General features: G+C 38.2%; 1 protein-coding gene across 1 annotated transcript in view; it reads left to right on the forward strand.

Moving 5' to 3' along the window:
• Window positions 1–15788, forward strand: part of RNF213 (ring finger protein 213) — a 125092-nt gene that overhangs the window by 38632 nt on the left and 70672 nt on the right. The window contains exons 15-24 of the mRNA XM_087955966.1: window positions 512–646; window positions 1354–1452; window positions 3138–3260; window positions 4596–4779; window positions 5981–6139; window positions 9109–9267; window positions 10112–10704; window positions 11025–11190; window positions 14644–14861; window positions 15257–15397. Coding sequence (XP_087812092.1) covers window positions 512–646; window positions 1354–1452; window positions 3138–3260; window positions 4596–4779; window positions 5981–6139; window positions 9109–9267; window positions 10112–10704; window positions 11025–11190; window positions 14644–14861; window positions 15257–15397 — 1977 coding nt within the window. The remainder of the gene's footprint in view (window positions 1–511; window positions 647–1353; window positions 1453–3137; window positions 3261–4595; window positions 4780–5980; window positions 6140–9108; window positions 9268–10111; window positions 10705–11024; window positions 11191–14643; window positions 14862–15256; window positions 15398–15788) is intronic.

Genomic DNA, 15788 nt, shown 5'->3' on the forward strand with positions numbered 1-15788 from the left:
TGGCTGTTTGCAGCTTCCCATGGTCATCCCATGTTTTGCTGAAAATTGGCTTTTACTTTAGGCTTTTGGCAAAACCGGTCCATAGTGAACAATTGGTTTGCTTAGCAACCATGGTGTTCACTTAATGACAATAAGTGTAGCAGTCACTTATTGACTTTGATGTCTGCAAAAAAGGTCGTAAAAATCAGGTCAATCATATGAGTGACTCATTCTAAGACCATAATGGTCACAGGTTGAGGACTACCTGTATTAAATCTACCTTTATAATTACAGTTCATCTCATAGTCAGACAGATGTTTACCCTGGATTTGGCCTTTTAGGTACCCACTGAGTCCTTCCCAAGGACCTGAGATAGACAAATGTTGTCTTGGTGGTGTTACTATTACTGGAGATAATAACTGGTAACTGCCTCTAAGTGGATTTTCCTCTCTTAAAATTTTACTTATGCTGATTCAGGAAATGGGCTTCTCTCTTTCATTCAACAAATTATATTTTATTTTTCATATGACAGGTTTTAGAAATGGAGTTTGCTGAAACAATATTCCAAAATGTTTGTAAAACTACTAGCAATTGGTTTCATGACTGTCTTCCAAAATCTCTGCTGGAAACAAGATCAGTTACGTTTTCTTGGAGAAAGGAACTTGAGGTTTGTGTTTTGGAATTGCAGTATATCTAGATTTTATACAAAACATTGTGATTTGTAACTTCCTTTTTATTTTATTTTTATTTTAAAAGTGGTTCTAATTTTTTTTTCCTATCCATTTTTATATCAGTAATCCTTACTGAAACCGTGCATAATTAAACATGCATTTAATGCATGAATTATTGCAGTGTGCATTGTGAAGTGAACCAGCATCTCTGTTGGTCATTCTAGCCCAAGGGCTGAGGAATTCTGGTAGTTGAAGTCCACAAGTCTTAAAGTTGCCAAGGTTGGAGACCCCTGTTCTAGCCTGTCAGAGGCATGTCACCAGTTGCAATATTTTTCTCAAGTTTGCATAGTGTTACTTCAGAAATATTAGAGGATAGAGAAAAGATGAGACCAAAGTTGAAAACTAATCTATTTTATTCTAGAAATTGTGAACAATGTTTTCATAGTTACTTCCCTGAAGTCATAATAGGATCTGAAATTGTAGTTTGCTTCAGGTTGAAGGTGGAGCTTAACCTGACAATAAATCTTCAGTTTAGGTTTCCAGTTCTTAAAACGCTTGTATTTTTTTCTAATAGATGATGAAATATCCTAGCATTAAAGTTAAATGTTTCAATTTGAGTAGCATAAATACTCTCATTCCTACTTCCATCTTAAACAGTTTTTTATTTGTGGCTTTAAAACTTAAACTAATGTTGTCTTTGTAGGTATGGGATCACTTTTTGAAAATAAAGTTTCCTAACAGCAGTAATTCTCAACATTGGAAAGAAACTTTGAAGTCAATTTTGAAAAGCAGAATTAAACAGGTATGTAGGTATATAGTGTCATATGAACGTGATGTTAATCTGCTTGTATTAATTAAGATGTAGTTGAGATAACCTATTTGAAATGTATAGAAAGCTTTTCTATAATACCTTTGTGACGTGTCTTCTTTTATTGTTATTAAACCAAGATTAGTCTGATCACTGTCATATCTGGCAAAACTCCTTGGAATTTCTAGCATCAGCAAAATACGATTTGGGACAAGAATGAATCACTAAAGTAATATCAACTTACCATTTGCTTTGAGCTGATGTGTGGTTGTACAGGTTGTTGCTCAATGAATGTACTCTGTTCATCAGTTAATGGTTAAAATATGGCTTGGCACAACTATACAATTCAAGTCAATTATTGGCTTTGCTTCTATGACCATCTTTCTTAACCTGGTTTCTTTGAAATGTGTGATGATTACAGTTCTCAGCATTACTGGGCTCTTTGATAGTTAATATCATGTCTGTTAAGATAATGTCTGTAAGAGTCTCTAAATTATCTGAACTAAGTCTCTTATTATACTCTTTCTTGTCTAAGACTTGTTTTGGGAAGAAAATGCATTTTTGGTATGCTTTATTGAGATCTGACGAGGATGCTGCTATTGCCTCCCCAGAGAATTGCATTCCTGGGTTTCAGGTCCTTCCCCAGCAGGGTTGAAGAGGATGGAGGATATTAAATCTTGGAGAGATTGTGCCTGTTGCCAGGGGCACTATACCAAGAGATAATGGGGTATAAATGCCTATATGTTAAGTTGGTTGTGGGGACAACTTGGGTATCCTTCTAGTGTGTCAGCTACCATGACAGATGCTCTCTGTGAACCCCTTGATTTGTTCTCAGACTGGTATTGGAGACTTCTCATGTTTTAGTGAGTTCAATCTTGGGGAGTTCATGATCCCCATGGCAATCAGGGACATGTCCCAAATAATCTCTGGTACAACATGTATAAGTGGCAAGTTTAGACCTCAGTTTCATATCTGAGCAGATACTTGTCCATGCAGAACATCTGGTTTCAGTTCGAATGAAGCACCTGACGTAAATTAAGTATGGAATTTCTTCCAAACAAATAATTTCCTCCAATTTCCTTAGGGAATGGAGGTCTACAAAGGTTTCTTTGTGGCAGCATGAATGTTATGGAATCTCCCCGCCCCTTGAAATCCAGTCAGTTCATACCTTTTAGGCTTTAAGGAATTATTAAACATCGAATTGTTGAGAAAACTAGATCTAAAGATGTCACCATCTATTTTATTTCTGTCTTAAAAAATAATGTTATCTGTGGCTTAATGTTTGGGATCTGCTTAATTGTTATATAATTTTAATTGTACGATGGACGTTTTGTGTGTGTGTGTGTGTGTGTGTGTGTGTGTGTGTGAGATTGTAACCCTCTGAGATTCTCTCAAGTATGCCGATTAAAAAAATTAAGTGTATAAATGCCAAATTATTGTAGAAAGACTATTGCAAAAAATAATAGTATATGGTACCCTATGTCCTATTTCCATCCTGAACAAGCATAACAACATTTTATATATTTTATTTTATATATTTTATATATTTTGAAAAACAGTTTATTATGTTTAGGTCTTATTGGCATCATCATAAATTCTTCTGTTGTATGTCTCCACTTTGGAGACTGTACATATTTTGTAATCCCAAATTGTGTTTTGTTTTGATGCTTTCTAATTAGGAAGGAGCTGTTGAACAAATTAAAATCTACTGTAGTCACTACGAGGAAATTCAAAAATTTGATTCTGTGATTTTGCAAATATTTGAACATTGTGCCCTTGAAGCTATTGATTTAGCATACCAGGTAATTTTTTGTAATACCAGGTAATTTATCTAATATTGTCTGATCTTTCAGTAAATACGATGGTTGTTATACTTCAGATAGTCACAGATTAAAGCAATGTACCTTCGAGACATATGCCATCCTCTCCTTCCAAGTTGGCTGATAAATGCATTGTCTATACATCTTAGCAGGCAGGACACAGAGACCAGTATGTTGCCTTGTGAGGGCATCTCATGATTGATTGTAGCTGAGTGTTGGTTATACTTCTGCATACAATCCAACATACATCATACCCTGACCTGTAATGTGTCCTTGCCACAATGATATAATTTAAACATTTTAGCATGGATTTTTAAAAATACCTTTTACTGTAACACACCATAGACCTATAGTTTCATGTTTTTCCATTCATTAAATTAGTTTTTTTAGTATATATTACCTCTATTTATAAATAAGATATACTAAACTAGCTGATTCTGCTGATTAAGTTTTTAAATATTTGTCACAGTCTTTTCTTTGTTCCAGAAATTGAGTCTCACTCTTATGAATAGGAACTTACATTCACATGTTTGTTCTCAGTCCATTTCTAACAGCTATTCAAGGTCATTCTGTCTCTTTTATAAGTGAAGATTGGTTAACTTGGAGTAACGGTAGCAGTGTCTTTATAGATACAGTATAGAAAAGTGAGATGAAGGGCCTTCAAATCCTGCCCATGCACCATGTTCCAGTTTGCAAGTAGTCATCGAATTACAACCACAATTGAGCCCATAATTTCTGTTGATAAAGCAAGACATTTGTTAAGAGAGTTTTACCTGATTGTACAACCTTTCTTTCTACAATTGTTAAGTGAATCCTTGAAGTTATTAAATTAGTAACACATTTGTTAAGTGAATCTGGCTTCCTCGTTGATTTTGCTTGTCAGAAAGTCACAAAAGGTTAAGACCCCGGGATACTGCAACCATCATAAATATGAGTCAGTTGCCAAGCATCTGAATTTTGAACCCATGACCATGGGGATGCTACAACTGTCATAAGTGTGAAAAATGACCATATGTCAGGTTTTTTCAGTGCCTTTGTAACTTCAAATGGTCACTAAACAAAATGTTGTAAATTGAGAAATAACAGATTAGGAGCCTACATTTTTATAGAATTGTGATTATCCCTATTCTAAGAGCAGTATCTATCTCAGTAAGTAGAAGAAAAATTCACATGGAAGGAAAAATACATTTCCGGTGGGGAAGTCCCACTACATGATAACTGAATTTTGTGACAATCTTGATTAGAGGTACAGAATCATTGTGTGATGCATTGAATTCATTACTGCCTAATACTACTTTCTTTCTATATTTTTTCTAGAAACAACAGAATCTGCTTGAGTTGATATCTAAATATGATCGGAACAAGCTAGGTAAAATTATATCTGCTGCCATCATAAAATCCTGGCCAAAGGATGATACAGGGACACGTTCTGAAGACTTTCAAAGTATACTAAAGCATCTGTTTGAATGGCAGGACAGCAAATATATATTCATTTTCAATCGTATGTAAATCATTTACAGAATTATTTTTATAGTTCGAGGGAATAATTAAATGATCAAAGGTAGCTACATAACAGGAAATAGCTACATAATATAGAATAATGGAGGAGTTGTATTGGATATTTCATACATTTGGATATTTGATACATGTATATTGTGTGAAACTATGATAAATTAGTAATCCACTTCATGAATGTTCATTGATGTTTTGACTGAAAGAATATATATTATTTTTTTAAGAAGATTCCCCTTTGGCAAAAATAATAAGAGTTACATCTGTGTACAGGGCTAAAAAATGAGGTATAGGAATGTAAGTGAGATAGGAAAGTGAGAATCCTTGACTTTACGACTGTAATTGAGCCCAAAATCATAGTCATACACTGAGGTGGTTGTAATGTGTCTTACTACATGACCTAACCCCAGCCTAATGACTGTATCCTGGCTTTTACAGGTGTGGTTGTTAAGTGGACAGTGGGATGCAGACAGTTCCCCTCCGTGCCCGGAAGGGAACTACAGGGCTGAGCTGTAGAGAAGCAGCTCAGATCTTCAGCCCACGGGCTTCATTATCCTCCTGCCTGCTGGAGGCACCTCACCCCATGTGGGGCAAAATCAATCTTGTCAGGCAGCATTTTTGTTGTTAAAGAGGTTGGGTGAAAATAGAGTATTTTTTTGCTCCTTTTTTGAGTCTCTCCCTTTCTTTGCTCACAAAGGGAGCAAAAACACTGCTTGGCAGTGAGACTCAAGTTTTTGCTGCTCCTTTAAGAGCAAAACTCATCATGACAGAGAAATTTGAATTTTCTTGCTGTCAATGAGGCAGTCCTTTTTTTTTTTCAGCAAGCCCCTTGAAAAGAGCAGAGGCAGAGGGTTTCCAGGGGTAGCCAGCAGGGAAGATTGCAAATGGTGATCACATGGTTGCAGGGTGCTTGGCAACTTGTCATAAGTACCCAGATTGCAGTCATGTGACCATTATTGCAGTCATGTGATCATGGGGCCACTGCATTGGCTGTAACTTTGGACACAGATGGTAAGTCCTTTTAGCATAGTCATAATTTCAAATGGTTGCTAAACTAATTATTGTAAGTCAAGGACTACCTGTAAGTCATTTTGCACAGAATTGTTTTTAGGTGACAAGAAGAAAGTAGCTAACTTGAGCAATTTAATGCCTCCAAATATTTCTTATTTTTTTAAAAATATATTTGATAGGTGCAGAAGAAAATACTCTAAACCAATTCACTGATGAAGCTCGAGTGTTAATGACCCTCGCTGAATCTTTGTTTCAAACTGCGGCTTATCAACTTGTAAAAGGCCATATTCAGATTAAGCATTTGGAGCTAATTGCAAAGTATAAGACACAATTCATAAGTAAGTCTCTTTTACTTATACAAATGGAGAGAGGGATAAATTGAATGAATGTAGTTTAATTATGTACTTAATTGGGTTTTATGAAATCATAGATCACCAGGACAATAAAGAAATAGATATTTTGTTTTTATGTGGTGTCGTCTTAGACCTGTGATGGCAAACCTATGGCACGTGTGCCACAGGTGGCATGCAGAGCCATTTGTGCTAGCATGTGAGCTGTAGGCAAACTTACGTCACTGCACATGCTCGCACCTCACAGCTGATTTTCAGTGGATTTGAGGCCTTTTTCGGCCTCCCAAAGGCTTGAGGAAGGGTTCTGCAGGCTTTGCAGGCCAAAAACTCGCCACGTTTCGTCACTCCCTGTTTTTCTGAAAATACCAGAAGTGACAAAACGGGGCTAGTTTTTGGCCTGCAAAGCCTGCAGAAGCCTTCCTCAAGTCTCTGAGAGGCCAAAAAAGGCCTCAAACCTGCTGAAAATCAGCTGTGAGGCACAGTGCAGGTAAGGTGGTGGGAGTGGGGGGGATTTGCGCGCACATGCGTGGGGGGCGCGCATTGCCTTCTGGGTTCTGGCATGCGAGCGTGCAAGCGCGCACACAATTTTTGGCACAGAAGCCCAAAAAGGTTAGCCACCACTGTCTTAGATGGTACTGCATTCTAATCACTGCACCATCGTGGTGCAGTGGTTAAAATGCAGTACTGCAGGCTAATTCTGATGACTGCCGGCTGCTAGCATTTTGGCAGTTCAGTCCTGACCGGCTCAAGGTTGACTCAGCCTTCCATCCTTCTGAGGTCGGTGAAATGACCCAGTTTGTTGGGGGGCAATATGCTGACTCTGTAAACTGCTTAGAGAAGGCTGTAAATCACTGTGAAGTAGTATATAAGTCTAAGTGCTATTGCTATTGCTAGAGCAGGGTTCCCCAACCTTTTTGGCTTTGTGGACCGGTGGGGTACGGGCAGTGGTGGGATTCAATTTTTTTTTACTACTGGTTCTGTGGGCGTTGCTTGGTGGACATGACGGGAAGGATACTGTAAAATCTCCACTCAGAGGTGGTATTTGCCGGTTCCCCAAACATACCACCTCTGGGTAGGGGATGGTTCCACATGAACAGCCAGCAAGCATACATGCAGTTGCAGGCGGCTTGTGCAAATGGAGCTGCGCGAGCTTATATACTGCTTCACACCAGAAAGGGGCCTTGTGTGGTGGTCTAGCAATGGGAGGCACTTCCCTAAAGAGGTGGATTTGGCTCCAATTTTCTCAGTACTTAGGAAGAGGTGGTAAGCTCTTCTTTGTTAGCTATTTTAATTATTGATTTTACCTTAGGGTTTTTTTTATTTTAATTAAATTTTTGTTATGTTTTCTACTTTCCATTTTTGTTGGTCTTGTACATCAGGAAGTGTTAGAATAAGCCTAATGTCATGATATTTGTTTAATAATCTATTAAATTAATAATTGGAGCTGTTCTGCTTTTCTTGAACTGTTCAGTGAATTGTAGTACCATTATCCTTGTAGATGTGAGAAAATATAAGGGGATTGGGAATACAGGTAGTCCTCAACTAGAGTATCATAATTGAGCCCAAAATTTCTGTTGTTAAGCAAAACATTTGTTGAGTGACCCAAAGGTGCTTTTTCAAGCGGCAACTGAACTTTTTTGGTTTTTCTTTGAAGACATTTTGCTTCTCATCTAGGAAGCTTCTTCAGCTTTGGGACAACTATGACCTGGATGCTGGAGAACCTACATAGACATTTGTTAAGTGAATTTTGCCCCATTTTTTGACCTTCCTTGCCACAATTGTTAAGTGAATCACTGCAGTTGTTAAGTTAGTAACACTGGCTTTCCTATTGACTTTGGCTTTCCTATTGACTTTGCTTGTCAAAAGGTCGTAAAAGGGGATGACATGAACCTGTGACATTGCAACTGTCGTAAATATGAGTTTGTCAAGTGCCTGAATTTTGATCATGTGACCATGGGAATGTTGCAATGGTCATAAATGTGAAAAATGGTCATGAGTGCCTTTTTCCAGTGCCATTGTAACTTCGAACAGTCACTAAATGAACTGCTGTAAGTCATGGACTACCTGTAGTTTGTTTATCAGCCCAGGCTACAAAATGGGGTTGGGGGGATTCATTTTGTGCTTTCACACTTCTGTGTAATCCTTCCTTTCTTCTTTCCATCTTTCCTTCCTTCGTCTCTCTCTGTCCCTCTGAGGAGATTGATTGATTATCTATATTAGTTAATGAGCTCTGATGGCACAGTGGTTAGAATGCAGTACTGCAGGCTACTTCTGCTGCCTGCCGGCTGCCTGCAGTTTGGCAATTTGATTCTCACCAGCTCAAGGTTGACTTAGCCTTTCATACTTCTGAGGTTGGTAAATGAGGACCGGGATTCATACTTCTGAGGTTGGTAAATGAGGACCGGGATTGTTGGGGGCAATATTCTGACTCTGTAAACTGCTTAGAGAGGGCTGTAAAGCATTGTGAAGCAGTATATAAGTCTAAGTGCTATTGCTACTGCTATTATATATTAGTTTATTATATTAGAGTGGCGCTGCTCTCATTTCAGAAGTATTATTCTTGTACCCCTTATTATATTGTATGTATGTTGGGCTCCTTGAGGCCTTTAGTTATTCACATTTTTAAAAAAATCATGAAAGCACTGAATGTATGGGCAAATTGGAACAGGAAATGGTCTGTGTATGAAATGGCCTAGTCTAGAAAAAAGACTTACTCCAATGCCCCCTAGAATGTCCTTCCAAAGAATACTAAATTTTACACATTGTTAACGTTTTGGCATTTTAGAACTTCAGGATTATTGCTATTGTGAGTTTATGGTTATCTGTTGCCTAGATGGGTTTAATGTTTTATATTGTTTAAATATTTTTGACTATGCACTCTCTGATGAATCCTTTAATCTGCTTATGCAATGTATGTATGTATGTATGTATGTATAAAATTCCAATTTTGATTACAGAATGCACGGAACAATCTCACTCAAATGAATTACCTGAAGGACCGAAATTGGAAAAAGTTGTAGATCTGAGACAAGAGGAATTATTGCATGTCAAGAGGGAGCAAAAATATTTGGGAGTCCTCTTGGATATGTTGAGGAAGGTTCAGTGCTATGTAAAAGGTATATTTTTAAAAGTGACAATTATTTTAAAACCAGTGTTTATAGTTTCTTCTGCAAATTGTTATCTGATACTTCTTTGCCATTATTGTTAACATCCTCCTAAAATAGAGCTTGAATATATGGAAGGATGAATGGGAAAGCAACTGAAAATTCTAACATCAGAGAAATGGAATAATGCAGATATGAAAACACAAACTCTTTAGATCGGGGTTGTCAACCCTGAAGTCCATTCAGGGACCACCAAACTCATAATTTTAAATCCCACGGACCACAATGAATTTTGACTGACGGTGGCTTGCTGATGTTGGTGGGAAAGTCAGTCCCATATTCCAGAGCTTCAGTAGTCACAAGACTGGCTCTTTGATCATCCCGGAGCAGTTGCTCCTTCACCCGGATGCACCAGCCTGCCATGGACTGCAGGGGCTGCTCCGGGATGACCAAAGGGCCAGTCTTGTGGCTACTGCAGCTCTGGAATATGGGATTGACTTTCCTACCAAGACTTTCCCTCCCCTGCCATTGGTCTTACCTTCCAGTTCTAGCTCGTATGGCTCTACTCAAGGTAAGGTTTGTGCTTGGCTGAAGGATGGAAGCCAGCGGGTGGGCAGGCCATGTGGGCAGCGCAGCCTTGTGTTCCCATGCAGCCTGCATTAATTGCTTTGGGGGGGGACATTTCTCTGCGGACCACCAAAATTTTCTCACGGACCACCAGTGGTCCCCGGCCCACTGGTTGGCAACCACTGCTTTAGATTGGATCTCTAAAATGAATCTTTGGGTAGGTTATATCAAATGCTTAAATGAACTGAAAATTACTATGGTCCAACTTATATTTCCCCCCTTTTTAAAGTGGATTTAACTGAAGTGGAACAAAATTACAGCGGAAATCTGGCAGAGAAAACTTTGGATGATGTTGTGAAAGTGAGAGAACCCACTTCATGCAGTGATGATGGAATAGAGACCTATCTCCATTTGAGTGAAGATCTGAAGAACGTATCTAAAGATATCTATCATTATAAAGATAGCCACATTTTCCTGCATTGCTGGGAGCAGGCAGCCAAGATGCTGATGGACCACATGGAGGATTCAGACTCTGAAGAAACTCTAGATATGGAGGATGTGAATAAGTGCTTATTTTGTCCTTGTTACAAGAAGTTCCACAGGATTTATGACAGCTTGAAATTGGGAGACATCACATTTGCTGAAGTGAACATTCTCTTCAAAGATTTTAATAATGATTATGAAGAACTCAGAAGAGATTTCAAAATTATGTGCAAACTGCAGACTCGTGATAATGGAAAATGGATAGATGAACGGATCCAGCAGATTCAACAGTACCATGAACTGAATTTGGCGTTGGACTCTGCTAAAGTTATTGACAAAGTCAAGGACGTTTTGAAACTTTCTGGTGATTTCAGTGTCCTGGAACAATTGCTGAACTTAGTAAGTATATCTCTTTAACTCGCCATTCAAAAGACAGTCCTAAGAGATTTTGCATAGTTTCAGTTTCATAAAATTGTAAACGTATGGTATAAATAAATAGTGGCTATATACTCCCATTCCCCTTGAGCTGTTGGAAATTACAAACCTCTGCTGTATTCATACATTTCCTAAAAGGAGTGATATTAAGGGAGGGGGGGGAGTCAGTTCTGTGAATCTCTTAACACCAGAGGGATAAAAAAAAAAGATCTGTGGAACAGGAAGAGGGGGATTTGGGTGTTCTTAACATGCAATAATTTTATTCCATGTAATTTATTCTTCAGACAATTGAATTCGAGGCCTTTCAAGAGGAAAAGCTTTCTTCTATGAGCTCTTCATTGATACATGCTAAGAAACTGCTGCAAGATATTACTAAAGAACGTCTCATGTGCCTCGAAGAGCTGGCAATTAGGAAGGAGTTTGTTCACTGGGTCAAAGAGGCTTTGGAAGGTAGAACTGATATATCTCTGTTTCCCCAAGGAAAGCTTTAACTGTACTTTATGTTGTATTGAGCTGTTGTATTCTCCACTCTAAATATCAAATATTGGAATCTGCAGGAAGACATGTGGATGGAGAAAACATAAAGTTTAATGAAAACTTTATTTATCTTTTTGAATATGTTCTTTTTCTTTTCTCAGTCTGACATTTTGTTACTTCTAGGCCAGGGGTCAGGGAACTTTTTTACCTTTTACCCCCCAAAAAATTTATAAACGCCGACGTTACCCCCTTGATTTGAAAGGAAGGTCCTTGTGTATGTAAACTATACAAACAGAATGTCGGAAATAAAATGCCTGGGGGTAATGAGAACGGTCGCGCCAGCGCGACCGTCCTCATTACCCCCAGGATTTTCAGTTTTACCCCATTTGGGGTAATTTACCCCTGTTCCCCAACCACTGTTCTAGGCTTTCTCTCTTTTGGATTCTTCATTTGCATGTGCAATGAGGAACATCTACTTGAATGTATATTTCCTTTCCCTACTGTTGCCTATCCAGAGATAAAGCATGACTTAAGCCTTGACAAATAGAACATCTAGATGCACAATCATGTGTAATCAAACAAAGTCACACATATCTGTTGTGAATAAATACTGTAGGAAAAGGTAAAGGTTAAGGAAATGTTTTCCCTTCAGATTCCTGTGTAGGAGGGAGACCAGGTGTGAAGTAATGACACCTTTAGCTTAAGGGTCCTCGCCCTGCCAGAATGAAGAACTGTCCTTTAAAGAAGGAGCTAGACTACCATAGTATCATTGAGGACTCAATCAAATGCAGACATATTGTATCACAAGGCTGAAAAAAATGGGAAGAGAATGAGAAGAGTGAGCAGAGCAAAGACCAGAAGTTCGGGAGGTACAACGAAAAAGAGGAGGCCATCGGTGATGGCAGTAACAAGCAACATAAAGATCAATGTTGGGGGAGGGGCAGATAGACATTAAATGATGTGATGACAGGACTATTACAGGAGCCAGCAGCAGAATAATAATGGGTAGCAGCTACTAGACAAGGGGAGTGTTGATGTAGACAGCTGAGGAAACTGAATAGATGGCAACATGAGCTCAAGATATTGGCATCCAGGATGTGGCTGCCTAAAGCACCAGCCATTGGAGCCTGAGATGTTGTGACATACCCTAGAGAATCCCAGAGTGCTGGTAACAACCAGAAGCTAGTAGATATGGTATAGTAACCTAGGGAAAAAGTCTGCCCACATTTCAAAACTTCTATCCAGCCACAAGACCAAGAATCTGCTCTGAAATCAAAATCCAACTGTAGCAATACAATACTAACTGGGCATGCAGAGAACTGTGTTCTGAGTTGGCTGGTCTGAATAAAGCTAATGGTGGATTATTATATATCGAAGACATGTAAGAAAGATGGAACTAAGACAGGATAAAACTGAGATAAAGGTCATAATTACATGAATGCCAGGAAAGACTCACTCTGAATCAAAGCGAAGGTTATAGTTATAGCTTGTCTGTAAAACGATAATAATAAAAATATCCTATTCATGGGATCTAGTGCATATTGCTTTATTCCTGAGGGCCCACACCCCCAGATTTAACCTACAACACATGGGGAAAGTGGCTCATGAATATTTGAGGGTGGTGGTGGAAGAAAGCTAGAAAAATTAGCAGCAGCATAATTAATATGGCTGGCACCAAGTGATACTTAATATTATAGAATCACAGGAGACTGAGTAGCTACAACAGTTTTCTTTGTACTAGTTATTTCCATGGAACTACTATGCAGATAAGATTATTGCACATCACTCTAAGGATATCTTGGTAATAGAAGAATTTGACTTATAAAGACTTGGAGGGGACTGTTCTGTTATCTACTTTAGGATTTTAGCTATATCTGCAAGGGCTATTTTGTACAGATAAACAGGCAAAAGCTCCCAGGGATTACTATTCAGGGTGGTTTTGTTTTGGAGGTGTGTGGAAGAGTCTGACTTTGTTTGGGCTGGAAGAAAGGTGTGACAGGAATAGGCTACTTTTTGCCAGTCTAATATACCACATCCTGACTCTCCATTCAGCTGGTAGTGGATGCACTCTAGCTTTAAGCCAATTCAACACGGATTTGTTCTCCTTCAGTGTGTAAGGAAGCGGTAAAATATTTTTTGATCTTTCTGACTTTTCTATATTCTAAAACTATGTCTCAGAATTAATTAAGCAATAGAGTTCATACAGTATATTTCACATAACTTGTTAGTATTGACAGGGCTTTTTCAATAGTTGATCTTGTGAATTTTCATGCTTGTAAAGAATTAAGGAAGGTGACCTGAGACGAGCTTGTTCTCTGTCCTGTTGGCTCTTCATGTATCCTTGTATTCATGCACACACCAAAGCAAAACAGTTTGTGCTTTGCCTTAGAAATAAAGAGGAATGGGCAAGTTTGATTCCCTTAAAAAAAACTCCCAAAAGAGAAGTAGAGGCTGCAGATGGGTTAGTATCAGTATCCGACCCCCGTTACTACTATACTGAAGGGTTAAAACACCTCAGAGAGGATATTGGGGAAAATAATTTCAATAATAGAGGAACTGGGTGGCAAGTAAAGATGCTATGATGGCTAAAATGGCTGTTGAACGTGGACTGATTTATTGGCTTCAGGCTGGTTAATAAGCTTGAAATGGACTGAGGGAGATGGGGAATGTGCTAGATGACCCTGGGTGTGCCTTGAGAATGAAGATAAATGAAATAAAATAATACCTGCTAGGCTAGGGAATAACCAGCCAGTCATCTGTCATTTCATCAACCTGAAAGTGAATGGGACATAGTAATCCCTGGGAACTTTTGCCTGCTAATCAATTTCAGAAGGTGTTTCCTTGAATCTATAGGGGTAAAAGAGTAGAACTAGTAATCATAAGCTAGGTGAGGTGGATGTTCATCACCCCCAAGCTTCTTATGAATGTGAGGAGCAGCTGTCTATATAAATGTATTGCTGCCTTTTAATTTTTTTTAGTATGGCAGAAAAGTAGTTATCCTTGCATACTTCATTTACATAAATCAAGTTAAAATGTAAATTTAAGGTATAAAATAAGAGCAGAGAAAATAAGAGCAGAGAAAAAAAATAAACCCCTACAATAATTAAAGTTCAAATTAAAATCACACTTGTTTTCTATTACTTTCTTATTTAAATCAGCAGTTTGGCAGTTCAGGTCTCACCAGGTTCAAGGTTAACTCAGCCTTCCATCTTTCTGAGGTGGGTAAAATGAGGACCCAGATTATTAGGGGCAATAGGCTGACTCTGTAAATCGCTTAGAGAGGGCTGTAAAGCACTGTGTAGTGCTATATAGTGTAAGCCTAAATGTTATTGCTATCCTAGAAAGCACTGCAATATATCCAGGAAAGCCTCTTATAGAACATACATTTCCTTTTACCTCACAGAGTGCTTTCTTCCTTTCCATTAGACAAAAATGAGTTGAAAGTGTTCGTGGAGCTGGCTTCAATATCTGCAGGAGAGAATGACATGGATGTGGACCGTGTGGCTTGTTTCCATGATGCTGTGTTTGGCTACTCCTCCATACTATATGACTTAAAGCGAGAGGCAGGATTTAAGGAATTAATGAAGTGTCTCGAGAATATATGGAAAGCTCTGGAAAGTGATCACAACCTCCCCACGAAGCTGGTAATTACTGTAGCAGCATTTGTATCTTTCCATTACTCCCTTTAAATGGCTGTGCATTTGATAAAGATGTTTCTTGCTTGTAGCATATTAATTCATTCAAGATGAGATATGTAGTAAAAATATTATTTTAACCTGAATGTCTACAGACCACATATGTGCTCTGTATTCAAAGAGAAACACGGAGATATGTTTTGCCATATGAAGTCCAGTTTGCATACAGTATTATTTTAATTGGTGATTTTAGTGAAATTAATCTTAGGTAAAATGTATTTGAAAGTCCAGAAGGCAGTGGGGTAGAAATTTTAGAATGTCCTGCTTAAATTGTGTCTATTTTACCTGATCTGGGAAATATACAGGCTAATAGGAATATTCTTAATCATATTTTCTCCCTGCAGAGTGATTCTGCAAGATACTTGGATTGGTTAAAAACTATCAAAGAGAGTCATGGCTCTGTGGAGTTGTCGTCTATATCTCTGGCAACCAGGATCAATGAGAAAGGAATTTACAGAATTAAGGCCCCAGTAGAAGGACAGAAGGTGAGGTGTTGCTTAAAAATTATTCCCAAACATGTCTATTTTTTTCTTCTTTTCCTCTAATTTCCACAAAACTAATTTTAAATGTACTTTATGCATTTGATTTGTTTGCCTCTACTGCTGAATCAACTCTTGGTAGTGTAAAATAAAATAAGGATTAAACACTGAAATACAGTAAAATACAAAATGGATATTATTGCATTAAATAGCCTGCTTTGTAATGAAAAATGTGAGCCCCCCCAAAAAGAGTGGTACTCGTGCAATTTTCACCACCATTAACATTTAAAATTGCATTTCAACTATATTGCAATCACTTTTAAGCATACTTGCTAATAAATAGCTTTCTTTATGTTTACTGAATTTCTGATTTTTACTGAAGCTTTCTGATGTTTAC

The sequence above is a fragment of the Notechis scutatus genome, chromosome 2 (genome assembly GCF_049901735.1).
Source record: "Notechis scutatus isolate UNSWTSFEM ecotype Mainland chromosome 2, rNotScu1.2, whole genome shotgun sequence".
Taxonomy (NCBI): Eukaryota; Metazoa; Chordata; class Lepidosauria; order Squamata; family Elapidae; genus Notechis; species Notechis scutatus.